Source organism: Pollicipes pollicipes, unplaced genomic scaffold (assembly GCF_011947565.3).
Source record: "Pollicipes pollicipes isolate AB1234 unplaced genomic scaffold, Ppol_2.1 Scaffold_4881;HRSCAF=5763_pilon_pilon_pilon, whole genome shotgun sequence".
NCBI classification, from domain to species: Eukaryota; Metazoa; Arthropoda; class Thecostraca; order Pollicipedomorpha; family Pollicipedidae; genus Pollicipes; species Pollicipes pollicipes.
Window position 1 is genome coordinate 56,101,158 of NW_023596576.1, and position 12,276 is coordinate 56,113,433.

A 12,276-nucleotide genomic window follows, 5' to 3' on the forward strand; every position below is an offset into this window, starting at 1 on the left:
TGGCGTGACGACGCGGCCGGCGATGGCGGCGCACCGCGTGGACCCAGGCCGTCCTCCGGCTGACCGACGGCGGTGTGCACGCACAGTCTCCGCGTGCGGGCAGCCGCATACGGACGTGGCGGGAATAGTCGAAGGCGCTCGCGACGGCCGGCCCGCCGGCAGATGCGACGCCACGGCCCAGCGGATGGACCGCGTACAGCGCGACCTGTCGAGCCAGGGGCGATACCCCGCAGCGTCGCCTGGCGACTGACGGCCTGAGCGGTGGCGTTCCTCGGGGAGGTGTCCAGCGGCCGGCGCCGCGGGAGGCACAGCTGCCCCCCCCCCCCCCTCCCCTCCCCGATGCGGCGCTTCAGGGCTCGGCGACGTAACGGCCGCGCATAACTGTCCGCGAAGGCACTGCGCGACGCCCAGACACCGACGAGCGAACTGAGAGGGAGGCATGCTGCACACGTTGCCTATGTCGGCTCCCGCGGGAACTGATCCCGGATCCTTTTGGCCGTGGTCGAGAACGTGGGAGCCCTGATTTGTTATCAGGATAGTTGTTGTCTATGCGCCCGCTGCTGAATGAATGCTATCTTCCGGCGATCACTATTCTTCACCTGACTTTCCCACGAATGCCACTCACCGTTTCCATTTTTCCCATTCAGGCGTGATGTCCTTCCGATTCAGAATTGGGGATTTACGCAAATTTTGGTCATGGCACATGTGAACATTAGCTGGCCTGACTTTAAAGGCTGTCTTTCCACCCATTTGTTTCCCAATCGTTATTCGTGGATGCCTCTGCATTGCATAAAGCATTACATACGCTTGGCCCCAGGCTTGCTGTCCAGTGTAGTTTGTCACCCCAAACATTGGTTAACGTAGTTAAGAGTGGCTCCAAGCCCATCCTTGTTACACATTTATTCGTGACCCTGACCCTGACCCGTCTTTGGCTCTGAGAATATCGGCTTGTATCGTTACGCAAACGATGAATTTGGCGTGACGCCATCCAGTTTGTCCGGACGGTGTTGATTTCATGGCTTCCTGGCGTGACCCCCAGTACGGGATGTATTTACTCGTCTGAACAATCGCTCCTGTAGCCTGTCGATGCATTAGGTCAGATGAGTGTTTGATGGGCTTGCCTGCTAGAATCGAAACGGACGCAAATCACGCACATGAAATGAATTGAAAGTACCGTGTTAAAACTGATTTAGGTCACTAATGCTGAACTTAAAAACGTCCTTGTTGACTGAGCAGCGCCATAAGTGCCCCTTGTCTGGGTTTTCGACTTTCCTTCTGCCGCTGGAGGAGCACCCCGTTCGAAGTCTCCTCCGTTACGAGCCTGTGCTCCGCTGCAGTTGTGCTCTTGCGTTCCCGCGGCAGCGCACTACTTCGTGGCGCTTAAGGGAAACTGTAGTTCACGGCGCTTGCTAGGTGGCAGCACATGCGCGCTTGTCGAGCGCACGGTGCTTTGAGCGTGGCGCCACCTACAAACGCTGTGCTGACATGTCCTTTAACCGTGTTCAGGTTTTGGAGCAACCGTAACCGAAATAAAGCCATGCGGCATGCGTCTCCTTTCGCAACCGCTGTGAGGGATGAGCAGAAGGCAAGTTTAATTGTGGTATATATCACACTGCATTGTAGGCCATGGGATTCTCCACAGGCTACGCTCGAAGGCGATAGGTCTATTTTGGATCCGAACCAAATACGTGAGGCATGATAACAGCGCTTGAAAATGCAGCTGCACTGACATGCTCACCAAATGTGCGAGGTCAGAATAGCAATATGGTGTCCTCCAAATGCGTTAGGTGGACATCGTTGATCATTTTGAAAGACTTCTAGGGATATCTACAGAGCGCCTCTTTTGAAGGGCGGATGAAAGCTAAGATATCTCGATTTTCTGGTGCTAAATCGTTATAAAACATATCTGCTTGATAAGTAAGCTGCCTCCTGCTGGAGCAGGAGCCATGTCACCTGAACCTAACCATTGGTTTTCAAACCATAGCCATGATACTTTAACTAAACCATCATACTTCATTCCCCCAGCTGTTATGAATCGCATACCACATGGGATCTCTGCTCGGGCAGCGCACCGTGTCGTCCGAAGCTCCGTGTGTTCTGACGGTCGATGCGGCTGCGCCTGCGCGGTGACCTGAGCTCGTCCGACCTCCGGCAGATCGGCCGGTGCGACTGGGCCACCTGGGCAGCCAGCGGGTGCACGACGACGGTGTGCCGCTGGTCAACTGGCAGCCGTTCTTCTGCGTGCTGCTGCAGGACGAGCAGTCGCTCACGGCCTACCGCAGCGAGGAGATGGCGGTGAGTACCCCGGACAGGCCTGGCCAGGTCAGGTCAAGTCTGCACTAGACCAGACCAGACCAGACCAGACCAGACCAGACCAGACCAGACCAGACCCGATATGACCCCACCTCTCACTGAACCGGACTTGACGGGACTGAATCCTTACCGCAGCGAGGAAATAGCGGTGAGTACGTTTACACAGACTGACAAGAAGGCGCAGTCAACTGGTGGAAAAGGCTGGGACGCCAATGCGTGAAATTATGGGCGTACTTCGTGAGAACTGTGTTTGAAAAGAAAATCGAGGAAACGTGGTCTTTCCTATCCTAACAGCCGAACCCATTTTCACGAGCTGTGAAGTGGGGCAACGCGTGGTTACCAAGAGTGTAAAACGTAAAACTTTGAGCATTACACTGTGGTCCTTTCGATTCAGCAATATCCTTTCAGTCGCTCAGCCTAACTTTGTTTTAAGTGTTAAACCAACTTCTTACGAGGCCGTGATGTATCTGCATTGTTGCGAAATTCCGCCCGTTTTGTCAGTTATCATATAGCCTGCTGCAGGCGTACCCGCCGGGGGCTTCATCAGACCAAAGTTGCACAACCGGGGACTCCATCGCTGCAGAGGCCTTATCCGGGAAATTACGTGTGATCCAAGCGGGTGCGACTGGACTCTGGTCAACCGCAGGGCCTTGTGATAGTGCAGCGGCCTTGTGATACTGCGCCACCGTGGGGTGCCTTATCCCACGGCCAAATCTGGAACTGCTCGGCTGTATGAAAAGGCGCCTTTCGCCAAGCTGCGTTGCCAATGCCAGACAGCCAACTGGCCGCTGGCTGGCGCCGTTTTGGGTCGCTAGCCTCGCGGCAGGACTGACTTGGAAGCGGACCGTATGGAGCCGTATGGAAGGGGGCCGTATGGAGCTCACAGCCGCGGTGGTCGCGCCGGTGGCCCAGCGACCTCGGTCTCGCCCGCCAGTTCAGTGCACCGTGGCGGGGTGTGCGCCACTGGCCGCGCTGCCCCCCCCCCCCCCCCCCGCGCGCCCTCCTCGTTTACTGGCTCGAAAGGAAGTGGTCGGCGGTGGCCGCAGGCGTGTCTGGCTCACGCTGCATCGGTTGCTGCGACGACTGGGAAGGGGATGTGTGTTGTGAATGTGGCGTTCACGCCAATTCCTGACCGGGTGGCAACACGTCACAAGAGACTGCTACATGCGGCTTTGTAGCTGTCAAAGCGATGTGTGACTTGAGAGACATTTCTTTAAGATCGGTACTCGTTCATTGTTAAATCTTCACCGGAGAAGGTATTTAGTGTGGCTTAGTCTCAAAAGCCCTGCATTTCGGCACATTTCGCTCTGCTTTTCATGGGATTAACATGGATAACATCGACATGGACGCACAGCAGCATAACTGTGTTGAGACTGCGGCTGTTACTCTCGTTATTGTGAAACATGACCGGAACGGCGTGATGGCTGCTAGACGTCTTAAACAAATGTCATTCAAAAGAAAAAAAGCCAAAAGGCGAGCATGCTCAAAAGGCAGACAATGGCAATGACACGTAAGTGGCATATGGACAGTGAACACTAATAAAATTGACACTGCCTTTGGGCATTGGCAAAATTCAGTCGGCGAAGACAAATTTAAAGAGAGCACGGCGACATTGGAGATACCCACGCACTATTATATCACGAGTACGGCAATGTTTAATTCGGCCGATTGAAATCACTATGCCATATGGGCTGAGTGACGATTTAGCTACGGCTCGATTTAGCAATGATAATTGCAAGTGAATTTCGATGCCTTCTTCAATGATATGTCTAGATCAGCTGGGCTCCACGGCTTAAGTATTGACGTCTTTTAATGTCCTCTTTTTATAAATTTATCCTTGATAATCATCACGCGGCTCCATTCATGTTTCGCTCGATTAAGTTTCTGCTGTCGACAACAATGCCATTCATATTGTCCTTGTGGAGGCTACAGAAATATTTACCCGAAGCATAGGTATTCTCTAACTAAGCCAAGCAAAGAAGCTTTTTCCAGTAAACACAAAGCAGGAATTGGCAGGGCCTTGAAGTCTTATCTATGTGCCGTAGTGCATCGTCAAGGTAACTGTTAGGACGTTGATGTCACAGCGTTACATGGCGCGGCTGAAGATGTTATCTTCCATATGGCTTTCGTAACTTAAATGCACGGCGTAGCACAACTTAAACAACAATAGCAAAGCCAACCTTTGCACAAAGGAAAGGAATGTGCGCATTGTTCGGAGGCTGACGGATGTCCTTTGTTTGTTTATCGCCTCTCATGCCGGCGGCCACTTTGATACCGTTAACATCTGACGAAATTTACATTTGGCATCTGACGAAAAACTCGTCTGTTTTAAACAAAGGCTTCTGATCGGAATCAGACATGGACCTCCACTTGTTGAGTAAGCTGAAACTGACCGGTGCACGGGTCAGCGTTAAAGGACGTTTCATCCTGAAGCAGTGACGTGTGGGATATAGTGCATACGACAGACACGGGGTTATTCGGCAGTCCGGAAGGCAACATCCTATACTGCCTTCGTCCCAGTGGCGAGAAGATCCCTGAGCCGTGTCTTTTAGACTGGGGACGAGTGGGTTGGGGGGGGGGGGAGACCTGGGGGATCACGGACCGGTGGTGCGGTGCGCTGCGGAAAGTCCGCCGCACACACCGGCCTACTTTCCGGCCGCTACAAACCGGCTGCCCAAAGCCACCCATCTCTGGTTTGGCGGGATAGGAAGGCGGTGGGCCGGCATACCGCCGTGCAACTGACATGTCCCCGTCCGTGCCAGCGTGCCCCGGCAGACCTGACCCGTGCCCCCTCCCTCCCCCTTCCCCGTGCCGGACGTGACGCGCGTCCTCGGTGCCAGGGTACTGAGCCGGACCCTCAAGCAGGATCTCGAGGCGTCATCGCCGCCCGCCTTGTGTCCGTCTCGGTTCCCTGCGGCCGCGGCGTTCAGAGGGATGGGTCGGCTGTACCGCACGCTGGCGTGCGATGCTCCGCTGCACCCCCCCCCCCCCCTCCCGCCCCTCCCCTGTCACAGCACGTCACGGTTCAGGAGCTACCCTCACCGCTGGAACGGCCGCGCCACGTGCTGCGGCCTCCTGGACGACAGGATAACCCACTCCTCACACGTGCCGCATGCCACACTACCAGGAATGGGCAAGGTCGGATTGAAGGATTTGATATCGCGTGATGGGCTGTTTATTATTTTTTAGGCGTTGCATTTATCAAAGCATTAATGTGCGGTTTTTACGGAGGCATTTGTTGAAAATTGAGCTCGCATTCGCAATCTGATTCAGCTTGAAATGTAAATACAATCCATGGACGGGATTATCATGGTCTATTCCTTAATGTCCATAACCCCTCCCCCTCCGGCAAAGGCAGGTCAAGTTGTAGACGCTTAAATTTTCAGAACTCGATCCTTTCGAAGTGGATTATGATGCCTTATCACATTCTGAAACAAAACTGTCATTTCACCTTTTTGAAACGCGCATTTCTTGCCAGCCAAAAATGCACATTTTTTATTTCTTGCAGCCCTATAATGCTGCTAGCGGTACACCAAGCGGTATCGCCGGGTTTACTGAGTCGATTCCTTTTCCAACACTGCAATGTTTGTAGTTTACAGCAAATAATTAATTGGAAGACTCCTTTGACATCACAAAGTATGTAACACGACAGCCATTATCCCACTATTAGTGATTTAGGATGCTTACTCTTCATTGTCTCATCACTGCTCAACAGCGACGGTTATGTACTCCTTCTCCCTGTTACACTACTGTTCACGCGTTTGCGCTATTTCAAAGCAGTTGGTGGAGCTGGTCCTGATGCTATTCAAAGCTGTCGATACATAAAGCTTTGGACAGTGCAAGGTATTGTACAAAGGCGGACAGATGATATCCGCTAAATTGCATGGAGTGTATGTTCGAGGGCACCGCAGTAATGTTGTTACTATGCATCGTTGCGATCAGTGATGCGTCACCAGTGCCTGCAGTGAGTGACAAGTCAACGAAGGGCCCAGTTTCCTTTAGCAGGGTCACTGCGTTTGCGAACATTTCTCGTGCATACGTTTTTTCGCGGTGACGTTTTCTTTTCCCTTTTGCAATGTGTTCGGTTATGTTTTCTTCCACTTCTCCTCCCTTTCCCGCCTGTCCTGAGTGATTGTTACTTTTGTCCACGTTATAACCCTGCTCCCTCTATCGTGAGTGACTGTCACTTTTGTCCACGCTATAACCCTGTTCCCCCTTAGCCTGAGTGACTGTCACTTTTGTCCACGCTGTAACCCTGCTCCCCCTAGCCGGGCCACCCAGCCGTCTGCCGCTCGCGCCTCTCGTCGTTTGCGACGACCTGTCGGCTGGCCCACCTGTGGTCTGAGCCAGCGGCGTGTTTGCAGATATTTCCCGTGACACCCACTCGGCCGAGGACGAGGAAGGTTGGTGGTGGTGCATGACCTCTGTCCGTGTGAGCCCTAGTAGCCGAATGTCGCTGGCCGGTCAAAGATCTGCTATCGCGTGATCCTTTGGCGCGGCCAGAGAAATACGGCGGCATGTGTGATATGGAGATACTTAGAGCTGAATTTGTCCTCGGCACCCACGCTGTCAGTCAAAAACTGGAGCGGCCAGCATGCGTCGATTGTCAGCGAGTATTGTGCAAGCCTGTAAAAACGGGTGGTCTAGCCTGTTCAGGCCCGCCCGGTCGCAGCCTTACAACCTTGAACTGAGCCGTTAGGCAATCAGCCAGTTTGTAAGTGATGTAAATGCCTATGCATGCCGGGTAGAGTATTGCATGTCAGCTCCGGAACGGTAACCTCATCGTATTGTGCTTGGTCTGCCTTAATCTGAAAGCTCAGTGCATCGCCTGGAGTGATGAATTACAGCAAAGACGGTATAGGAGAACTTACAACAACGACTCTGAGCGGAGCCGGCGCTTTTCACGAGGCCGTTCACTTTCTTACGGCGCGGGTAATTTGGCAACATGTAGATCAATCGGACTTCGGTGTTGGTGTGGCAGAGACCAGTTGATGTTTGTCATGAACTGACGTTACGAAAGCCGACTCCCATGCCGGCGCTCAGACAGACCTGTTGTGAGCTGTTCCATCTCGCGAGGCCGCGAGACCCCTTGGAAGGTTTGCGCTCCAGACCGGCAGCCTTGGCGGTCAGCGTGGTTCAACACGCGTCTCACGGCTGTTAGATAAATTAGGCCTCGCCCAATTACGGTTATTTGCCGGCGAATAAAGCCGAATTTGCCCTCGAACTATGGGTAGTTATCGAACATGAGGTGCGACAGATCTATCGTAATACGACGCCGGGGGCTCCTCAGTGGCGTCGGGCCGCGATGGGTTCCGGCTGGGGGCGGAGGCTGGGGGCTGAGGAACGCGGGGTGTTCGCTGGCTCGCGATGGGTTCCGGCTGGGGGCGGAGGCTGGGGGCTGGGGAACGCGGGGTGTTCACTGGCTCGCGATGGGTTCCGGCTGGGGCGGAGGCTGGAGGCTGGGGAACGCGGGGTGTTCGCTGGCTCGCGATGGGTTCCGTCTGGGGGCGGAGGCTGGGGGCTGGGGAACGCGGGGTGTTCGCTGGGTCGCGATGGGTTCCGGCTGGGGGCGGAGGCTGGGGGCTGTGAAACGCGGGATGTTTGTTGGCTCGCTATGGGTGCCGGCTGGGGGCGGAGGCTGGGGGCTGGGGAACGCGGGGTGTTCGCTGGCTCGCGATGGGTTCCGTCTGGGGGCAGAGGCTGGGGGCTGGGCAACGCGGGGTGTTCGCTGGCTCGCGATGGGTTCCGGCTGGGGCGGAGGCTGGAGGCTGGGGAACGCGGGGTGTTCGCTGGCTCGCGATGGGTTCCGTCTGGGGGCGGAGGCTGGGGGCTGGGGAACGCGGGGTGTTCGCTGGGTCGCGATGGGTTCCGGCTGGGGGCGGAGGCTGGGGGCTGTGAAACGCGGGATGTTCGTTGGCTCGCTATGGGTGCCGGCTGGGGTCGGAGGCTGGGGGCTGGGGAACGCGGGGTGTTCGCTGGCTCGCGATGGGTTCCGTCTGGGGGCGGAGGCGGGGGGCTGGGGAACGCGGGGTGTTCGCTGGCTCGCGATGGGTTCCGGCTGGGGCGGAGGCTGGAGGCTGGGGAACGCGGGGTGTTTGCTTGCTCGCGATGGGTTCCGTCTGGGGGCGGAGGCTGGGGGCTGGGGAACGCGGGGTGTTCGCTGGCTCGCGATGGGTTCCGTCTGGGGGCGGAGGCTGGGGGCTGGGGAACGCGGGGTGTTCGCTGGGTCGCGATGGGTTCCGGCTGGGGACGGAGGCGGGGGGCTGTGAAACGCGGGATGTTCGTTGGCTCGCTATGGGTGCCGGCTGGGGGCGGAGGCTGGGGGCTGGGGAACGCGGAGTGTTCGCTGGCTCTCGATGCCGTCAGTCCGTCAGGCGCACGGCGGCGGCCATGGACGAGGGGTCTCCACCGGCCACGCCGCTGTCACAGCGTCACGCGCCACCGGAGCGTTTCACCGCGGCGATCTCGATTTTGACGGCGCAGGCCATCGCGTGGCTGGAAGACCGCCGCGTCTGATTACAGGCGCCAGGCCGTGCAGGTGTGGCGTCTCCGCTTCGGTCTCGCTTGCCCGACAATTTTCTGAAACCAGGATCGATAAACACTGGGCTGGCTTCCGAGCGGCGGTCGGCGTCGTTTCCCGTGTTCCGTTTTCCGTCGTTTTCGGCCGTTTTCCCCGGCCGCCTCGCGGTGCGCCGGTCGCTGGCCGACGCCGGCCGCCTCCTCGGCAGCCCGGGCCGTCCGGACTCTGGCGAGGCGCGTTGGCCGCTCACGAGCCGCCGGTCCCGAGCAGTGCGCCAGATGTCGAGTCTGCGCCTCCTGCGCCATTGTGCTCGCGTTACGGGCTGCGAATTAGCGTTTCTCCGGTGAGCGCACCGCGCTTGATCCGGATGGCTTAATCGCCTTTGTGAAACGCTGCTCAGACCGAACAATGGCCGGCGGGTCTGCCGGCTCGGCGCCGTGGAGAGCGCGCCGAGCGCCGGCGAGTCGCTGCGGAAAGCGGAGGTCCGCACCACCGGGACCGGCGGGCCTCGGCCGTGCGGGTCTCGGCCGAGACCGGCGGGCGACGCCGGCGCCAGCCCGCCCGGCCGCCAGCGCCATTATGTCAATCATCACCGTCTCCGTAATGCCGCACAATCAGGGTCAGCAGGCTAGAAAGCAGTCCTCTCTTGTATTGGTGGTTACCTGCCGGTGAACGGAGGGCAAGAGAGTGCTCCGGGAGCGGCGTGTGCATTGTGGAGCGCATGGAAACGGGGGCAAAGTGCGGGAGCTCACGATCCAATTTCAGGACCGTTTAACCTCGCGCAGCCCTGCTGACCAGTCACGGCGGCTCATTGTGATGACCTGGGTTGCCCCATGGTCGGGTTGATTGTGGCAGGTGAGGTAACCAGCGTCTATTTGCCACTCTGGCGGCATTGCGATGCTTGCCAATTATAACCGCCTTGCTGGCCGGCCAAAGCGGCCCAGCTGTTGCTAAACCGGCGCACTGGTGTCGCTAGTTGTGCAAGAGGCCGGCTGTCGCCAGAGAGCCGAGACAGGGGAATTCTATCTGATCAAACAGCCCCACGATCTATCCCTTCCATCAGCCGTGATTTAAATGTGTCGGAGATGAGGTGAAAGACGTGATTCAATCAATATTTAGGTACTGTTGTTAAGTTATGCAATATTTGACGTCGTGGCAGCGTTAGGTCTCCTTGTTTTTACGGGGATTGAAAGCCCTGTGTCGTAACGTAAAGCGGGTCGGTGTTAGTGAGAGTGGAGCTGCTGTTTTATCGAGCCGGGTTCAGTGACACACATCTACGTCACCACCGCGCCGTAACGTCCCCTCTTTAAGCAAGCACCTTACACTGGACCGGACCGTGACCTCCGCACACTCTCAGTGCCGCGTCGCAGCCTTTCTCTGGCTGATCACAGCGCGCTGCTCCCAATGACAGGACGGCCGGCCCGGGGTCATCCGCACCAATCATCCGTCCCGGTATGCCCTTCAGGCAGGCGCAGCTTCCAGCAGGTCCGCGGTGCTCGTGCTGCTGGGCCCGCTGCCCCGGCAGCCTGCTCCCTGGGCGGCCCCGCTCTGGCCGGTGTCACCGGGCCCGGGTTGTTTGTGTGACCGCACCTTGACCTCGCCGGTCCCGCTGCCGGCGCGTGCCGCCGGCCGGTCGGCCGTCACGCACCGACAACGGGAGCGGGCCAGCCGCAGCGGGAGGCCCCGGCCGCCGCCCACCGGCGTCAGGAGCGTGGCCGGCCTGGCCCTCCGCGTCGCCGCCGCCGCCGCCGTCGCCCACGTGTGGCGGCAGGGAGTAGCAGCCACCGGCGAGGGCATGGCGGCGCTCATGGGGCGTGTTGTTTTTGGAGCTCGAGACCAAATCGCGGTTGAGTTGGTGGCGGCCGCATCAGCGGAATGATGGGATTTTAATTACGGTGGCGCGTTCGCCAGCCGATCGGCAGCGGCGCTGCCGGCTCATTAGGGAGTCGGTGAGCGCGGGCGGGCAGCGCTCGTGCCACCCGGCCTTGGCCGGATCACTTTCCTCCTGTTGCCGCACAGCTTTGTGAACATCGGCCTCCTGGCATCAGTCAACTAGTCGACATATCGCGTGGGCCGTCATCATTTATTCTGTTCCGTGCTTTCCCCTCTGTGACAGCGCGTGGTGGAAACGATCGTCGATTTCTGAAAGCCGACACCCATGACTGATCTTTTGAGCGTCAGTATCAATGCACGCGCGCCTTTTGATAAATTACCACGTCCACGTGGGCATCGAGAACCAAACACTTGCCTTTTCACGCCATAGGCATGCTATGTAATTTAGTTCGGTGGCATAGTATTGTGTGGTAATCGTAGACGGCTTTGCGTGCAGCGTGTATTACATTCACCGCCGGGGGACGTCTCTTTTTCCCAAACACTTACGTAAACTTGCGTATGCGCGTGCGCACGCGTCCTTTGCGAGCATCCCGTGCCGTGCAGTGCCATCCCTGCAGAGCGGAGGTGGCGGTGCGCCCCGTCGCCTGTCAGAGGCTGGGTGACACACGGCTCAGCTGGGGGGGGGGGGGGGACCACCCGGCCGGGTCACGCAGACCCCGTCCAGCGCCCCCCCCCCCCGCCCGACCTGGGCCGTTTTTATGACGTTCCCGGGTCGAGATCGACCCGGGAGGTCGTCTCTGAGTCGTCGGCCGGTCCGATACGGTTGCCATCTGCCGGCAGCCGCCGCCGTAAACACCACCCAGCGCGGCCTTCTCCGCGGCGCGCCGGCCGCTGAGTTGTGGCGCCGCCGGTGTCGCCGTGTCGCGCCGGGGCCAAGGTGTGCCGATCTCCGTCGGGAGCGGCCCGGCCGCGGCCGCTGCACCCCTGCCGACCCCCGCCGGCCCTGTGTCGCCGTCGGCCAGGCGCGCCGAGCGGCGGGTCGCCACCCCGACCTCGCGGGTCGCGCCGCCCGCTCCAGCCTTCACTCGCACCCGACCGAAATCTCTATTCAGCTCCGACAAACAAATTGTGACTAAGTGCGGCCGTGGGGCGACGCAAGATGCCACTGAACAGAGGCATTTGGGTGGGGGATTTCTTGCGTGCATCAGGGTCACCTTTGTCTCCTCTGCAGTGCTGGCTCGCCAGCGTCAAAAGGCTGTGGTGCCCCGGCTGTTCTGTGTGAGTCGGGAGCGGCGCTACCGTTGTTATCAGCGCTCCGAGGACCGCCGCGCTCTGCCGGCGCGGAGCTTCAGTCACGCATCGCCCAGGCCCGACCTGAGCCACTCCACCGGTCACGTGCCGCCCGACCGTTGTCGGACCGCCGTCACCCGTGGCCGGACCTCGACGGGCCACCGGCGCCCGACGGCCGGAAGCCGGCGATCTGGCCTCCACCTCGCGGTCCAACCGAGCCCCTCAACGGCGGGCGTTCTTACCCCGCCGGCGCCGCCGGACCGGAACCCGCTGGGCGCACCGGCACGCGGACGGCGGCGGGGCGGGACGGGACGGGGCGG

At 58.7% G+C, this 12,276-nt stretch overlaps 1 protein-coding gene across 1 annotated transcript in view; it reads left to right on the forward strand.

The window, feature by feature from the left end:
* LOC119100626 (uncharacterized) overlaps positions 1-12,276 on the forward strand; it is a 112,611-nt gene that overhangs the window by 22,788 nt on the left and 77,547 nt on the right. The window contains exons 2-3 of the mRNA XM_037223703.1: positions 2,156-2,295; positions 6,678-6,716. Coding sequence (XP_037079598.1) covers positions 2,156-2,295; positions 6,678-6,716 — 179 coding nt within the window. The remainder of the gene's footprint in view (positions 1-2,155; positions 2,296-6,677; positions 6,717-12,276) is intronic.